General features: G+C 46.8%; 1 protein-coding gene across 2 annotated transcripts in view; it reads left to right on the plus strand.

The window, feature by feature from the left end:
- The window catches only part of COL5A1 (collagen type V alpha 1 chain), a 142251-nt gene extending 128844 nt beyond the window's left edge, over positions 1-13407 (plus strand). Inside the window, exons 58-66 of one of the 2 annotated variants that reach the window (XM_030461190.1) lie at positions 127-234; positions 701-754; positions 1325-1360; positions 2116-2169; positions 2507-2765; positions 3158-3270; positions 5361-5429; positions 9111-9344; positions 13138-13407. In XM_030461190.1, the coding sequence (XP_030317050.1) occupies positions 127-234; positions 701-754; positions 1325-1360; positions 2116-2169; positions 2507-2765; positions 3158-3270; positions 5361-5429; positions 9111-9344; positions 13138-13284 (1074 nt within the window). In that variant the 3' untranslated portion in view covers positions 13285-13407. Of the gene's footprint in view, positions 1-126; positions 235-700; positions 755-1324; positions 1361-2115; positions 2170-2506; positions 2766-3157; positions 3271-5360; positions 5430-5483; positions 5553-9110; positions 9345-13137 lie in introns of both variants that reach the window. The other variant, XM_030461191.1, reaches the window with a different exon arrangement.
- Positions 13408-17882: the final 4475 nt, after the last annotated feature.

Raw genomic sequence — 17882 nt, forward strand, 5'->3', positions numbered from 1 at the left:
GGCTAGCTCCAGCCTCCTGACACCTTAGATCCTTGGGTTTTGTCTAAAAATGTCTTTGTTGGGGAGCTTTGGTGTTCAGTTACCTCTGATGAGAGATCAGAATTAACATCTGCTCTTTTCCCCTAGGGTCATCCAGGTTTAATTGGTCTTATTGGGCCTCCAGGAGAGCAGGGAGAAAAGGGTGACAGAGGTCTCCCAGGTCCCCAGGGCTCAGCAGGACCCAAAGGAGAGCAGGTGTGTATTTCATAAGACCTTCAGGGAATGTGCTTTTGAGCAGTGGGGTTTGCTGTCCTTCAGCAGGTTCAGCACAGCAGAGATGGTCGACCTTGGCAGGAAACTCCTGCTAATTTCTGAGGAGTATTTTTCTCTATTAATGTGGTTTATTCTATGTACCAAATGAAGAGATGCTCCAAAGTGACCCATTTTAGGGGAAAGCAGATTCCCCAGGTCAGATGAAAAGAGTCAAATAACCTTGGTAACATTAAATATGCTTCGAGAGGACTGATTTTTACAACTTTGTGCCTAAAGGAGATACAAGATCCCAAGGCCAAGCTCTTCTCTGGACTGTGCACATGCTTAAAAACCAATTACAGCTCCAGTTTTGAATAGAGTCCTCCAACTGTGGTCACCTGTGAGCAAATCTTACTTGTGTATTTATATGCCAGCACATGGAAATCCTTGCTCTGCTTGTATTTTTCAGGGTATCACAGGTCCCTCTGGACCAATTGGACCTCCAGGGCCACCAGGATTACCGGTATGGGACAAATAATTATCTTTTAATTCCTCAGGAGCTCCTGAACTCCCATTAGTGCTCCCAGAGATGCCCAGAACGTTCTTCCTGGCCTGACCTTGGCTGGGGATGTTGATGGGAATGGGTTTGCCCAGCTCAGCCCATTAGAACCATTTGGTTGAGTTGCAGGAGCACTGGGTGGGGGACACCTGAATTGAGAGGGGACATGGCAGGGAAATTAACCCAGGAAATTAACCCACCTGTTTCTCTCCCCCTTGCTTCTGGGTTATCTACAACCAGAGCATGGGTTGTTCCTGGGTGTCCTCAGCAGGGAGCTGGGATCAGCTCCAGGTTACAGGAATCACACAGCAGCTTTTCCAGTCCCCAGTTCCAGGCAGGAGTGTGGAGCTCTGACACAAATGCTTTTTGTGGGGAGGGCAAATAAAAGCAACACTGAAATCGAGGGGAGGTGAGAAGGGAAAAGAGAAAGCAAGCTGATTTTAAAACCCCACCTTGTCCAACACTGCTCCGAGGGGAGACTGAGTTCTCTGCTGGGAAACACACTGACTCCTTTCCCTGTTTTTCTCTACACAGGGTCCACCTGGTCCCAAAGGTGCTAAAGGCTCATCAGTGAGTATAAACACTGTTAAACCAAGAGGCTGAGGAGCTTTTACTCAGTGTGTAACCTGCTCTTGGCTCCCCCCATCAGTGCCATTCAGCCCAAGCTGACCGCAGCCTTTCCAGGCTGGCTGAGCCCCGGGATGATCACTGGGCAAGGTTTCTCTTGCACACTCTGTACTTCACTGAACAGCAAAACAACCTAAGGAGGAACCCAGTGCAGAGACCTTAGGAGAAAAACTTCTGCTGGAAGCTGGGGGTATTTAAAAATAGAGTGGGAGGCAGGAGGAGGGGAGCTGGAAAGCCGAGAGCTCGGCGAGAAACGCGGCGCTGAAGCAAGTTTCATGCTGCACATCTCCTGTGCAAGCAGCTAAAAATTCCTCCTGGACGACTCCCTAAAGTCTTTTTTCCTTATGCAAAATTTGATGATTTATTAATTTTAAGGTTTTGCTTATTTTTATATTTGCAAAACTGCTGGATTGATCTGGAGGGTGAGCGTTTCTGTACATTGGGAGATCCCTTTTCTGTAGGAAGCCTTAGCAAAATCTGAGGTCACCCCAAATATTTTCTTTTACCTAAGCACTGAAAATAACCAAAGTAAATATTTTCTTGGTGAGGTGTGAAGAGGTTCCTTTTGTGTGCTTGAAGGGACAGGAAGAAAGTTTTTTCCCACAAGAGGCTATTAATAGGAATGCTTTGGGATGGGATATAAGCCACGAGTCTTTTCCTGAGTCATTCACATATTTTTCCCTTGTTTTTCCACCCAGGGTCCAACAGGTCCAAAGGGTGAATCGGGTCTTCCTGGGCCCCCAGGACCTCCTGTAAGTACATGAAGTGTCAGTTGAGGTTCAGATTTAATGGGTGTTGTAGTGTTAGGAAGTAGAAGATTTCTGGAAAACTATTCAGCATGTCAGGAGTCTTAGCAATGGATTGGTACCTCTCAGAGATGCTGGAGAGGAAAGCAGGAGGTGAAGGGAGAAGTTCCCAATGGGAAGATGGCAAAATGGAATCAGTTGTTATTTTTTATCAGTACCACCAGGGGTGTTTTACACATCTGGTCTATTCTGTGATGCTGCTTCTAAGTTTTGGTGGCTTCTTTGGCCATTTCTTGTGTCTCACCCCCACTGAGAAGTTGCATGTTCTTTCCACCCAAACCAGGGTCCTCCTGGAGAAGTCATCCAGCCTCTGCCCATCCAGTCTCCCAAGAGGACCAGACGTAACATTGATGCCAGCCAACTGGTGGATGATGGGAATGCTGACAACTACATGGACTATGCAGATGGCATGGAGGAAATTTTTGGGTCTCTGAATTCCCTGAAACTGGAAATCGAGCAAATGAAGCATCCCTTGGGCACTCAACACAACCCAGCAAGGACCTGCAAGGATCTGCAGCTCTGTCACCCCGACTTCCCAGATGGTGAGGTTTAGCATGGAGAGGGGGGAAAAACTGTGTGGGGGTCCCAGCTCCAGGTGGTAAATCTGAGTGAGTGCAGGAAGAAAAGGAATTTGAGGATTTTCTGGCCCTGGTGCCTCACGGGGAATGTGGCTGAGAAAAGGAATGCACAGAGAAAAGTTGGATGAGATGATCATTGTAGTACTGAAATGTTCTGTTGTGTTCTAAGAATGGGGATAAATAATAATAATAACTCCTGTAAGTATTATCTGGAGTCAGAACATGACCAGTTTTCCAAAAAATACATAGTCACCTATGGCAGAAGTGAGACATCCCTGGAGAGAGGGTCACTGGAGTGCCCATGGCCCTTCCTTCCCAGTGCTGATCCTTTTTTCCTTTCTCTTCCCTTCATCCAGGTGAATACTGGGTTGATCCTAACCAAGGATGCTCCAGGGACTCTTTCAAAGTTTACTGTAATTTCACAGCTGGTGGAGAGACTTGCATCTTCCCTGATAAGAAATCTGAAGGAGTAAGTCCACACAAGAGTGGCTGTTGGGGTTCTTTTCCCTTGTATCATGATGATAAGAGATTGTTTCCTAATATGAATATTCATAGGCAGTCAGTTTCAGGAGAATTGAATGAGAGTAAGTAAGGATTAAAGATCCAGAACATTTCTTTGTTACACAACATTGGCTTCTGAAATAATGAGGAATTTGTTACAAAGAGAATTTCTGTCAGTAAGTCAGATTTAAAATGTGTTTTGGGATATGTCTTTGAGGATTTCCCAGGCATAATAAATACTGAAACATTTTTTTTTAAATTTTTTTTTTTAATCTTTGCTTTACAAAGGCAGAAAAGGATGCTGGCACAGGAACCGTGGTTCACCCTGAGCTTCATTTAACTTGTTCCTCCGCTGTCTGTGTGCATAAGCACTGCTGATTCCTCTACCCATCCCTTGTCTTCAGGCAGAGCAGATAAATATTTATCTCCTGGCATTTTTTCCCCAGCATTTCTTGTTATTTCCCATCCTAAATGACTCCAACCAGCCTGCTGCACCGTGGTGATGAAATCATTTGTATAACCATGTGCTCAGCTGTACCCATCACTTCGGCCCCATACCCTTGCACTCTGTTTTCTCTGATCCCTTGGGACCAGCTCTTGTGTTGGCCAACAGAAATTCTTGCAAAATGACCTGGAAGAGCTCTGTCTGTGTCCCAGTTGGGTTGCAGCTGGGTTAAGGTGCAAGCAAAGCTGTTCACTCCAGGGGAAGCTGTTTGCTTGCTGAATTTCAGCCCCCAGAACTACGTTCAGCCAGCACAGGACAAGTAACAGGCCACATCAATCTTTCTGGAGGTGTTGTTTGGGCTGTTTGAAGAGGAGATGGATTTCTTTGCCTTTGCATTCACTTGCTGTGCCTCTCCTCAAAACATTGACAGCTGAAAAAGTGGGATCTGCCTGTGACCTCCCAGTTGCTCAGCCCTGCCATGCTGATCCTGCAAGTGGCTTTTTAGCCCCATCTCGTCCCCTGTGGAGCTGCTCTTCTGCCCACAGGCTGTTCTCCTCCTAACATGTAATTTCTGCTCTGCTTTTGGTGTAGGCATAAAGAAGAAAAAGCCTCAGCCTGCTCTTTTTTTTCCATGCAGAAGAATGAAAACAGCTACCACACCAGCATTAAACATTGGCAGTGGGGTTTTCTTATGAGCCAGAGCAGAGCTGAAGCCCTATCCCCTTTCAGTCCATCCTAAATTCAGCAGGAAAAACACTGCCTTGCTTTGTGCTTCACATAGTGGAAAGCACAATCCCAAGACACCTCCATAGAGCTGCCCGGTTGTTTTTGGAGAGATTTACAGCAGAAGTGAGGCAGGCTGTGGGAGGCTGAGGGAGCAGACGGCAGCCACACTCCTTCCTTGTGCTCTGACTCAAAAAAAAAAACAAACCAAAAAAAGCCAAAAAAAGTGATTCAGCTGCTTAGGTTGGGCTGCCATGAAGGATGCTCCAACAGCTCATTTCCCTCAAGGTCACCCCAGCCTGGCTCCAGGTGGTGGGAGCTCCATCACTTGGGATGCTCCAGCCCTGCCTGTGCAGGATGTGGTGCCCATGCTGCCCTTAGTGCTGCACAGACACACTCAGAGGCTTTTCCTTAATCCCTTTCTTTGCCTTTCCCAGCCCAGCAGGATCTGGATTTGGCATTTGAGTGACAGCAGTCTTCTCTATTACCAGCACTGCTTTCCCACCCTAGCCCTCCTATGAAGTTCAAGGCATCTTTTACCACTGATATTCCCTTGTTTTCCTCTCCATCCATCCTTTTTATCCCTCCTACTGCTAGACTGCACTGCTGGGTTTGCATCTAAGAGGCAGAGATCATCAGCCCTTAGCAGAGGGGGTGTTGCTAAGGCAGCACTGGGCAGCACCATGCTTGAGAAGCTGCTGGCACCTTGGGGCTCTGCTGTCTGATCTTGTGACTGGTGGATAAAAATTAAAAAACCATTTTAAAGGAAGTTGGGCAGTTTCGATAAAACTTGCGGAGTCTGCTTGTGGAACTGAATGTAACTATTTTATTTCTTTTTTTTTTTTTTTTTTTTTTCTTTCTCTCTTTCCTCCTTGCCATCCCCAAACTAGGCTAGAATTACTTCTTGGCCAAAGGAAAACCCAGGCTCCTGGTTCAGTGAATTCAAGCGCGGTAAACTGGTAAGATGCATCTTGGTGCTTTCTGTTTGCTTTAACCCCTGTCATATTTTACAGAGTAAAATGGCTCGTTGGCCCAAAGAAAAGCCTTCCACATGGTATAGTCAATACAAGCGGGGGTCTTTGGTAAGTGGTTAACCCTGGCCCTCTAGTCTGAATCAGAGCATCTCATCTGCTTCGGTATGGCCAGCCCTGTCTGCATGCTGGACTAATAACCATATTTACTGGTCTCAGTAAAAACATTTAAGGTGGAATAATGAAAAAGAAACAAAATTCAATGGGGAGAGGTTTGGTTTTTTTCCAGTCTACTCAACTGGAAGCCCCAGGAGCAGGTGACAAACTTTGATCTGTGTTAGGAGGTAACATGGAACCTGCAGAGCTGGAGCTGCTGGGGGGCTGCTCCTGTCCCCTGAGCAGTTCCCTGCATGGCAAGGACAAAACTGGGTGTCCCTGCCCTCAGCTGATGGGGCTGCACATCTCTGGTCTGGTTTTCTCCAAAGGATGGGTTTCATCTCACTGGAGATGAGCCAGACTGGGGGCTCCCAGGCCACCCTTGGAGCTGGGGAGATGGGAAGCCCATGGGTTTAAAGGAAGATCTGAAGCCATGAATGTTGCCCAGCTCAGACAGGAATTTGACTTAGAGACAATTAAGGATTTTTTTTTCCAAAGGAGAAGAACTGTCATAAGGTCAAACAGTGTTTGATGGCAGCAAGCAAGGAAGATGTAAAGCAGAGAAGCAGCTGTAGCATTTTGTCCTCTAACAGAGGACAGATCATTCCCCCAGAGCCTCACCCTTTGCCAGGGATGTCAGAGCAGCACCTGAGGAGCATGAGCCAGGTCTCTAAGCACCAGGCACCTCCAATCCATTCCTGTTGGATTAGCAGGATGCAGATAATGAGCTCAGCCAAACCCAGGGGAATTAGGGAAGGAGGAAAGGCTCAGTGGATATAATCACCCTGCCCCTGCTCTGCCATCAGGCACTGAGCTACCTGGGCAGGCAGCCTCTCCCCAGGGCAGGAGTTTCTTGCAGTGCCCCAAACTTCCACCTTAAAAGGCAAAAAACAGCAACAACAACAACAAAATCACTGCTTTTTTGTTTGTTTTTTTTTTTCTTCCCTAAGCTGCATCTCATCACCACTAAACACCTTTTGCTCTGGTTCTGCCCACCAGAAGGATCTGGCTTCTGCAGCTTTTCTGCACCATGGAGTAAGGCTGCAAAGCCAAAAGCTTCAGCCTTGTAGCTCCTCAGAGGCCAGCTACTCATAGCTTAATTACAGAGCACTTCATCAGTTCCTAGTAGGAGTACCTCCATTTCTCCATCTTCTCTGTGCTTTGGTTTTTTTTCCTCACTGTTTATCAGTGAGGAAAATTGCCAACTTAGAGCTTAGGGACCATTTTTTTTTTTTTAAATAGAACTTCAGTGCTACTTGAAGCCCTTCATTCCATCTTTCTGTGTTGCCATTTTCTTGCTATTTTTTTTTTTTTTTCACCTGTCCTGCTTTTTCTGTTTGGAAAAAAGCCACCAGCACGTAGAAGACCTGCCTTAGCAAGCCACAAACCTGTTGGGCTCACAAGCCATAAAAGTAAAGACTGATTTTATTTAGGAAAAAACCCTCTCATTTCACCCTAGACAGTATTTGAGACCAGCAAACTGGGAGACATTTGCCTGGTTTCAAGATCATTTGAAAACTGTGTGTAGATGGGTGGAATGAACGAGTCCTGAATTCCCTGCTGGGTTCAGAGTTGTCCCTGTTAGTCCAGGGAGAACATTCCTGGTGTCTTTCCACACAACCTGAGTGTGGTCTCTTGGGAGGCTGAGCCTGTGGGGATCCCCAAAGCCACAGGGAATATTTCCACGTGGTTGCTGAGAGCCCAGGCTGCTGACAGGGGGAGAGACAGCTCTGAAGATGTTTGCCTTTCTCCTGGGGATAGCTAAAGGAACAGGAACACTGTAAATATGAAATAGAAAGAAACCATCTTGGTTTGATGCTTCTGCACCATCATTAATCAGTGACAGAACACTTGGAGCTGATCTCCTACCATTATTCATGATGCAGGCAAATTGCATTTAGAGGGCTAAAGGGGTTGCAGATGTTTTCTTTTGGCCTCTGCTTTCTTGCTGTGTGCTACACACAATTCTCAGCAGCTCTAACAAGCCCTGCCACCCATCCTGGCCTGTTCCCCTCTACAGCCATATGGCAGCTGCCACTGGGAAATACTGTCACAGAGAAAGCAGGAAAGGAATTATTATTTTATTTTTGCAAACCCATGTTCCCAGAAGCAAGCCTTATGCACACAACCAGTTCCCAGTGGCTCCAGTTGCAAAGCTGGGACAGGTCTCCATGAAATGTGCAGAGGCAGAGCAGGAACCAGGGCCCCTTAGCAAGCAGCTGGGCTCCCAAGCCAAAGCACTGACTTGAAATTAGGAGCAAGAAGAGAAAGAATTCCTGCAGATCAGTAGTGCCACTTGCCACCAGGTATCTGCACGTTGTGTCCCTCTCCTTCCACGTCCTGGTGGTTTTTTGGTAGCTCTGCTCCTGGCATGCCTGGCTCTCTCCTGGTCAGTCATATTTCCCTCTCAGGAGGACAGTGCAGCAGTATCCTGACAACGGGTTGGTATATTTATTTCTTTCATTTTTACTCTTGTTTGATGTCACTGGTTTATATTGTCTGGTTATGAATCTCTTCTACTGTTTGCAGCTTGCCCCCAGGTTTTGGGGTACCTCGGAGAACACTGTGCTGGTTTTGTGCCTCTGTTGGTTTTTATTCCTGGTCATTTCTAAGGAAAGAAACTGTCTCTAGCTGACAGTACTGAACAGCAGCTCTGGTAGTTTGGCCATGGCTGGAGATGCCACCTCAAGTACAGTCATTTTATCCATGCAAACTCACTGTGCCATCTGCTTCCTTAGGAGGGGGGGATGAGGGGAAGTCCCAGAAGTTCCTGACTCCCATGGGTGCTGGAAGGGGGGGTTCAATACATCATGTTTTGCAGACATGTTTCTAGACATCATAATCCTGCATGGGTGAAAAGGAGCCTGATGTGGGGGATGGAGCAAGTCCCTGTGCAGCTTTGTGTTTCATGATGTGCCCTAAAGGCAGCAAATGCATTTTCCCTATAGCTGAGCAGGGCAGCACAGAGCCCTTGGCAGCAGGAACAGGGCTGCTGCAGGATAAATGCAAAGATTTCTTCTAAACCAGGGTGGTGGTGCCCAGAAAAAAATAATGGGAAATACCCCTGTAAGTGCAGGACACAATACTTACAGCACTCCAAAAATGGTGCTAAATAAGACCTAAAAATAAAGCCCCATAAATTTGCTTTCTCTCTTCTTCCAAAGTTGGAGAATTATGCTCAGTATTGGCTAAAACTTGAGATGTACACCCCCAAATTCTTTATCCTTCACCTCTCTGCAACCATTGCTGAAATCCCCCTTCTTTCCTCCTCCTGCCCTGCAATCACACTTACTTTTTAAGCTCCCAAACAGCAAAAGACATAAACTGCCCAGGACCAGAGCAGCCCTGTGCCTGTAGCATGGTGGGAGCCAGGTCTGTACCCTATTGATGTGGTGAGGCCAAGCTCCATGTCAAGGTTTCTAAAGCTGGGCGAGCCTGCTGGTCCTGCAAGCCCCCCGGATGTGCTGCATTCCCCCTCACTTCCCAGCATCTCCCTTTTTCCCCTTCTCCCAGCTCTCCTACGTGGATTCAGATGGGAACCCCATCGGGGTGGTGCAGATGACTTTCCTCCGGCTCCTGAGTGCCTCAGCCCACCAGAACATCACCTACAACTGCTACCAGTCTGTAGCCTGGCACGATGCCACCACTGACAGCTATGACAAGGCCATCCGTTTCCTGGGCTCCAATGATGAGGAGATGTCCTATGACAACAACCCCTACATCCGAGCCACCCTCGACGGCTGTGCGGTACGTGGGCTGTTCCTCTGGGTGTCTGTCTGGGTGTCTGTGGAAATCCAAACCTTATGGCACACAGGAATGCACCTTTCCATGTGAAATTCCAAGACCCAGACGTCTGACTTTGGTGTCATGAAAAAGTCCTGGAGCTGACCACTTCCCTGGGAACTTGGTACGTAGGGAACTTTGAGAGAGGTCACCCAGAACTTAACTGCAAGGCAAGAACCAAACCTGGTGGTGACCAAGTCACAGGGGAATATTCTTTTCTGCTTCTTCCTTGTATACCAGAAGGTTCTTAAGAAAATCCCGGGTTAGGATACCAAAGGATACCTGATTCCAAAGGATACCTGATAAGAGGCATTAGCTGTAAACTCTAGGACCAATCGTTGCTATCAATTTATTAGAGAAATACTGAATAATCATAGAAATGCTGTGCTCTTGGGTGCTGGAGGGGTCTGTCCCCCTCCTCTGGTTATCCAGCACCCTTTGCAAATATCTTCCAAATCTTCCTGTGCTGGTTGATGTAGTTGCTTTGAGGATTGTCCCCAGCTTGTTCTTCCCTGTACTGGGAGTCCTTGACTCAACTGGAGGTCAGGGAAAGCAGCAGCGTATCTAGAAATTGGATTGATTTGCTCTCTTGCTGGCTGTGCATACAGGAAGGAACCTGCCTAAAAGCCCAGGTTGCTTTTAAGCATCCTCCTTGCCTTTGCTCTGACTCCATTTGTAGGGAGAGGCAAGCCCTGACACCTGCTAGGAGTTTTGCAGCCTTCAGTTATAATGTTTTTAAGTGCTTTTCCTCTTGGCAAGAAATCACTACTAGTTTGGCAGTGGGTTGGTTGGGGTGATTTTGCAGCACCCTGGTGGGTGCTCAGGGCTCTGAGCTTGGCACAGGAGTGGACTCAGCTCTGACCCAGCATCCCCTGAACTGCCAGAGGAGCCCCAGAACCAAGCTTCAATTTGGTCTGAAAAAACCAAACTCCTGCTCCTCCCAGGAGCCCTTGGGAAAGGACACAACAAAGCAAGGCTCAACTCTGTAAAGTAAGATGTGAAACTGGGGGTGTTGAGGCTGAAGCAAAGGAGGCTGAGGGAAGATGTCACTTGAAAGAAGGTTGGACTAAGGGGGGTTTGCTCTCTTCTCCCCAAGTGACAGAACAAAAGGAAATGGCATCAAGTTGTGCCAGGGAGGTTTGGACTGGATATTAGAAACAGTTTCTTCCCCAAAGGGTTGTCAGGGCCTGGCCCAGGCTGACCAGGGCAGTGGTGGAGTCCCCATCCCTGGAGGGAGTTCAGAGCCCTGGAGATGTGATGCTGAGGGACAGGGATTGATGGTGGCCTTGGCAGTGCTGGGTTAGCAGTGACCTCAGAGGGTTTTTCCAGCCAAAACTCTTCTGTGATTCTGTGAGATGATACTATAGGATGCAGGAGACAGAGGTTGGCAACTCTCCTTGCATTTCAAAAGGGACTTCTAGCATCACCCTCTCCAGCTTTGCTCCCCGTGATGGCTTTGCCCAGCACACCCCCCCCCCTGCTCAGCACCTTGGCTGTGGCCACCAGCAACAGGCAGAGTTTCCAAAGGGGCTCAGCATCCTCCTTTTGCTTCTGCCTCCTTCTCTTGGGTGCCTGATTCAGGCTCTGAAAAATCTGCCCTCAGGAGCTGTAAATTTGGCAAAGCCAAGTACTGCTTGCATTTATTTAGAGCCCCTTGGCTGGTGCAAAAACATGTGCAGGATTCTCCCCCTCTGCAACTGCAGCACTTGAAGCCCACGGGACAGAAAGATTGAGATGTTTGACAGAAAAAGCCCTCCACATAATTTGAGATGAAAGTGGCTCTGTTCTGGCACAGGCACGTTTTTTTTAATGTAGGAGCAACGAGGGAAATCAGATTAGAATAACTCCTTCTCAACACTCCTGCAGAGAGGGAAAGGGCATCCATCCACTTCTGGGAACACTCAGGAGCCACGTGGGGAAATTTATCCTCAAGTACTTCATGTCTCCTGTTAACTCAATGTGTCATTGGTAAAAAGAACCTTCTCCCTTTCCCTTTTTGAAGTCTCTGTGGGATGTCACGTTGCACATTTTAAGGCAGACGTGCCTGCTTAGAACCCTTTGGGTTGAAGAGATTTGGCTGGGGTTCCCTGCATTCCTCTCCCTCGTGAGGGACATTTGCATGGAGAAGCTGTAGCTCCTTCAAGTTTCTTTGCCTGGTTGATCTCACAGTGGCTTTTGGCACAGCCAGGCACCGTGCTGCAAATAAGTGACCATGGCAAGAAAGAAAGGAGGGGGAACAGCAGCTGATGGTGGGGCAGGAGCACCAGGAGAAGCTGGTTGAGCCCCAGTGCAATGCTGGGGCTACAAACTGGCATGCCCCAGTCTCTCCACTGCCAGAGACCTTCTTGCAGGCTATAAAAAAATCAGGTAAAATATGCCAAGGGAGCTTGTTACAGCTTCAGAGGGAAAGGTTCTGCATCTCCTGTACCACCTCTGGTCCCTGGCAGCTCATCCTCGTGGAACCAGGGGCAGGACATTGAACACTGAGCCCCAGCACATGGCAGATGAGGTCGGGCTGCCCCATGTGGCATTGCCACAGAGCTCCTGGTGCAGGACCCAAGCTCCAGCCTGGATGGAGGCTGCTGCAGCCAGGGCTGGGGGATCTGAGGGGGATTTGAGCACAGATCCTATGAGGAGAGGCTGAGGGAGCTGGGGGTGTTGAGGCTGGAGAAGAGGAGGCTCAGGGGAGACCTCATCACTCTCTACAACTCCCTGAAAGGAGGTTGGAGCCAGGGGGGGGTTGGGCTCTTTTCCCAGGCAACTCTCAGCAAGACAAGAGGGCAGGGTCTCAAGTTGTGCCAGGGGAGGTTTAGGTTGGAGATGAGAAAGAATTTCTTTCTGGAGAGGGTGATCAGGCATTGGAATGGGCTGCCCAGGGAAGTAGTGGATTCTCCGTGTCTGGAGATCTTTCCAAAGAGCCTGGATGTGGCACTGAGTGCCATGGGCTGGGAACCACGGGGGGAGTGGATCAAGGGTTGGACTTGATGAGCTCTGAGGTCCCTTCCAACCCAGCTGATTCTGTGATTCTATGATCTCCAGGGCTGATGTTCAGGTTGTTACTGGGATGTGTTTTTCTTGCTCTTCCAGCCCTCTCTCAGTAGCTGTGATACATACAGCCCATTCTTCTGAGGCCCACAAATCAGAGGGAAAGGTAGAGCCAAAAGCTGCTCTATAAATTCACTTGTTTGTGCAGCTTTGTATGCCCTGGGGTGCACTTCTGCTCCTCTAATAATTATTTATATTTCAGAAATAACTGGATAGCTACCAGGCACGATAAAAAGACAACATCACCTTGTGAATTCCATCAAATTTGAAATGTGATCTTTTCGGGAGCACTCAGATAATAGTCAAACTAATATATTCAAATTAAATAGCTCACATTTGCTCAACAGCCCATGCGTGTCCTGGGGGAGGCAAAAGAGCTAAGCCACAGCCACAATATTTTTACCAGGCTCCTGTTCCAGCTCTGAGATGTGCTGACAGCAGGGCATAGCAGGTTTTGAGCTGGTTTTGCACCAAAGTCTGGGCTCGGGGCAATCATCTCCCAGGGGTTTGCTCTCTAGTCCCTACTCTGAGATCATTCCTGCAGGGAAAAATGGGTGTTTGGGTGCTGGGTGCCTCTAATTCAACTTAGAAAATGGCTGGAGAAGATTTTCACTGTATTCCCAGCTGGATGGTGGATGTTCCTACATGCTAACTTGCTGTTGGGTTGGAGGCACCACCAGAGCTCCTCTCTCTCCCTTTTTTCCCCCATCAGGCAAAGAAAGGCTATCAGAAAACTGTCCTGGAAATCAACACACCCAAAGTAGAGCAAGTACCTATAGTCGACATCATGTTCAATGACTTTGGAGAAGCATCACAGAAATTTGGATTCGAGGTGGGACCAGCTTGCTTCATGGGCTAAGAGCCACCTGAAAACTAAAGTCTCCAAATGAGCAACCTCGTAACCTCATTGCGCCATTTCATTAATTAAGGAGAAAAAAAAAAAAAAAAAAAAAAAAAAGAAAAAAGCGAAGAAAAAAAAAAATAAAGAAGAAGAATTCCTCGTCACATGCACGTTCTGAAACTGGACAGCGATGGGTTATTATTATTTTTTTTTTTTTTTCTGTTTTGTTCCTCGTTTTGCCCAAGTTCCTCTCTCTGTGCCACCGCATCCAGACCATCCCAGCCCCTTCCCACCACGGGTGCAGAATCCCATGACCGAGCCCCGCACGCCTGGCCTGGAGACCTCTCCCTGTGCCACCACCACGGCCACCAAGCAGACCCCGCCACCATCAAAGCCTTCTTCTTCTTCTTCTTCTTCTTCTTCTTCTTCTTCTTCTTCTTCTTCTTCTTCTTCTTCTTCTTCTTCTTCTTCTTCTTCTTGCCCCCAAGGAATACCCAGCACTTGTCTCTGGATTCGTCTCTGCCTCTGTTTGTTTCTTTCTCCCAAAGGGGAAAATGGAAAAAACTTGAAACTCCTGCCTTCAGCTTGATGTTGAAGTCCTGGCAGTCCTGGCTCTAATCCCAAAGCTGCCCAAGCTCATGGGGGAGGCATTTTGTTGGCTTCCAGGAGATTTGGATCAGCTCTAGCAAAGAGATGTCACGACCACTTCCAAAATGTTTTGGGTCTCCATTTGAATTGCATCCTTCTGCCTGCTACCCAAACCAAACCCCCTGAATCTGAGAGCGAGAAGTCACACTGGGCATCTCTTTCCCATGTATTAAAGGTGCTTATATTTTTGTATGTTTGTAAGTAAATATTTGTATTGTATATTATTTGAAATGTTGAAATGTTTCTGGCTTCAAAACATGCATGTGACCCCAGCCCTATGGCAACCACCACCCTTCCCACCACCAGCCCAGCCAAGCCTCCCCCTGGGGATAAGGATGGCAGCTCCCATCCCCACCACCCCTGGCTCTTCCCTCGGGATCCAGAGGGTTTGGGAGCTGCATCCAGGCACGAATCTTTGCAGGATGAGGGCCCAGTGAGTGGCAAACCAGCCCCCTGAGCCACAGATGCCTATTGGAATGATTTGTTTCCAAAGAAGAAAGTAAAAGCCACTTTTTAACAAGATTTCTACAAAACCCCAATCTAAAAGCAGGAGCTGCTTTGAGCCTCTGCCTTTTCATTCACTTGCTTGCCTTACCATACATGTTTTAAATTAATTCTCTTTTTTTTTTTTTTTCCTTCAGCACTCTTTTAAAGCAATAATGATAATAATAATGAAAGAAATCCATTCCCAGCAGCAGATTGCAGTGGCAGGGGAAATCCATTTGTCCTGTCTGCATATAAAGTGTAAGACAGAAAAAAAAAAAAAGGTAAAAAAAAAAAAAAAAGGGGCTTTTTATTTTTACATGTCTCTGTGGTGCTATCGAGTTGAAGAATTTTAATACAACACTGGTGATGCCCTGCCACTGCCCAACCTCCCACCAGCCTTTGCTTTTTGGCCACTTTCAACACAGGCTTCAGGCTTTTGCTCCAGTTGGGTTAGAAGTGCCTGGCACCTTCGTGGTCCTTATGTAGAAGACCCACTCCTCTCCTTAACCCTATTGCTGTAGCTTATATGGCCCATGTAGGAAAAAACACCAGATGTGCTTACAGCTTTTGCTGGTTTTGGTGGGTTTTTTGGTTTTTTTTTTTCCCCAAGCATCTTCATGCATTTCATACGGTGGGAACCATACCAGGTTGTACTCAAGTTGCTGGATGTTTGTGGTGCTAATTTATGTCTCTGTTGGCTGTCCTGACGTGATGCTGAAGCCGTGCTCAGCACTCCTGGGAGTCTGCACTTTTCCTGGTCTTCCCCCCATGGCTCTGCCAGGATGGGCTGTGTTCTCTCATTGCAGCTTTTTCAGCTCCCAACCTGCTGACACCATCTTTTTTTTTTTTTTTTTTTCCATTTGTTTTCTCCCTGGCTGTTTTTCCTTGTTTCCATCTCTCGGCTGGAAAAGAGATGCTGCAGGGTGGTTTGATTTTTTTTTTTTTTTTTTTTTTTTTTTTTTTTTTTTTGTAATTATTATTATTATTATTATTATTTGGCCTGGAGTATTACAGCAATGCTTGAGCCAAGGGGGGTCAGGAAAAGAAGGAAAGGAAAAGACATCACATTTACTGTGAAGAAAAGCCTTTATATGATGTCTTTTCCCCCCTCCTCCTCAAGCAGAGAGCAGCAGCAGCCGAGGAAGGGAGGGAGCAGCGATGCCGTGTGGTGCTTTGCAGCCTGGGAGAGCCCTGTCCATCCATCTCCCTCCTCTTATGTTCTCTCATGGGGTCTTTTATTTTTTTTTATTTTCCACTTGAGGAAAATAAAATAAAAGAAATAAATGAAATTAAAAAATAAAAAAAAAAAGGTGCTACCCTAAAAAAAAAAACCCAAACTGCAGACTCCGGCAGCAAAGCCGTGAAAAGGAGGATATAATAATTATAATAAAATTAAAAATAATAATAATAGGGGAATTCAGCTGCTCAGTCACCTTGGCAAGAGCCTGGATCAGGAAGAGTGGGAAGGTCAGCAAAGGTTGCACATATCTCTGCAACAGATAAGCCATATGTTGATGTATGTACACGTGTGTGCCTGTCTGGGTCATGTGATTCTGTTACAGATTTTCATCAAGGGAGCTTTTTTCCTTTTATTTTTTTTCCTTTTATTTCTCTGCTTTAAGAAAAAATAAAACAAAAAAAAGAAATTCCTCTGAATCCCACAGTGTTGTAATTGTACTGAGTTCCAAACTGTTCCAATTTCCCCAGACCACTTAGCTACGGTATATTGCAATAAAATTACTACTTGTATTTGCAGACCTTCTTTTTGTGTAATTTTATTTCCCTCCTCCCTTAATATATATGACTTGAACAAATGTTGATAAGAAAAATAAAGCCTATGGAAAAAAAAATAAATTTAGTACATAAGGCCCTTTTTAAAATATAGTGTCGAATGACATATTGTACATTTCTTCAAAGTCCAATAAACATGTCATAAAATTTAAGTGTAATGCCCATAAGAGCTATTTTTAAATATTTTAAACCTGTGTAATAAAGGAATAAATGTAATAGATTTTTTTCAATAAATCAAGTTTACTGTTTCCACCTAAACCAACGTGATGTGAATGTCTTCTTGAAGTTGATTGCAGCCCGATCCCCCCCAACCCTTCTGCTTGGTGGAGCCTGAAGAGTTCACCAGAGGAGCAGTGAAAACACCCAAAGGTAAGAGAGATGCTGTCAAATGATGTCCCAAACCCATCAGAGAGAACTTCCAGCCTTGAAATCTTTTTTTTTTCCCTCAGTGAGACACTTGGATTGACCCAATGTTGCCGGAATCCTGGGAGTTTCAGCTGCTGTGAGTTGAATGAGGAGATCACCAGCTCCCCAGCCCGGCTGCACTGCACCAGAGGACTCTTTGCTTTGCTGATCTATCCATCCAAGATGAGTTCAGACAAAAAAAAAAAGATGTTTCTCCAGCTTCTTGGTGGGTTCATCACCTCTGGAATTTGTGTCCCAGCCCCAGGGTGCTGCTGCTGTGGGGATGTACTGGGGGAAGCAGCCTGGGGGACACTTTGCTCGTCCTCTCCTCCTTTACCCCTCCTGGGTTTGACTCCAGGGACATGCAGGGAGTTGTTAATGGATCCTCTGGAAACCACTGGAAGAAACTGCAGGCATCTGGCTGCCAACACCAACCACTGCTCCTGGATGTGCAGCATGCTGCTTCTCAGGGGCTGCTTGCAAAGAACTTTTGGTTGGTTCTGCTGCTCTGCAAATTCAAGAGGATGCATCCACCTGGAAAACATCTCCTGATTTTCCACCCAGCAGGTATGTAAGGTAGGAATTCATGCATAGCTTCACAGCCCCATCCCTATGCACAAAGCTTTGCCCAAGCCAAGCTGTGTCCTATCAGCCTCTCCCCTTCATTCCTTGGCTGCAATTAGTGCTGGATCTCAAGGTTAAGAGATGTGTTCAGATAAAAAAATTCTAGAACTTTAGATTAAAGTTTATCAGTCTAAGTATATCAGTAAATCATAGGAGTAGTTTGGGGAAATTTTGGGGTATTATGGCCAAATCTTTATCCAGGTGGACCCCAGAAATTCAGAGGTACCAGAGCTGGGTGTGGAAATTAGGAGGAAAATAACTTTAATTATCTAGGTTGGCTTGAAAGATTTAAGTTAAATTCTGGTGGTGCTTCAAGGTGACCCTGAGCTTGTCCTTGCTGAACTCCCAGTTGGGATTTGCACTCGGTTGTTGCTGGTTGCAGCAAAGACTTGTCCCAAATGCTGAGAGAGGAGCCTTGAGCTGACATCAGGAAAAGGCAGAGACCTGAGCAAGGGGTTGTGCCAGCTCCTGGGGCTGCCAGGGGAGAAGCTGGGGCAGATTTTTCACCTCCATGACCATGACTTGGTGCTAGAGCTACACTGCAAGAACCCTGCTAAGGGAATTTGAGGGGAGTGGGAAGTTTTGGAGGATTCACAACAGAAAACAGCAGGAGGGGGCTGAACCAGTATGGGAGCATCCCAGGGATGCTCAGGAGGGAGAGC

This window comes from Calypte anna, chromosome 17 (assembly GCF_003957555.1).
Source record: "Calypte anna isolate BGI_N300 chromosome 17, bCalAnn1_v1.p, whole genome shotgun sequence".
Lineage (NCBI taxonomy): Eukaryota > Metazoa > Chordata > Aves > Apodiformes > Trochilidae > Calypte > Calypte anna.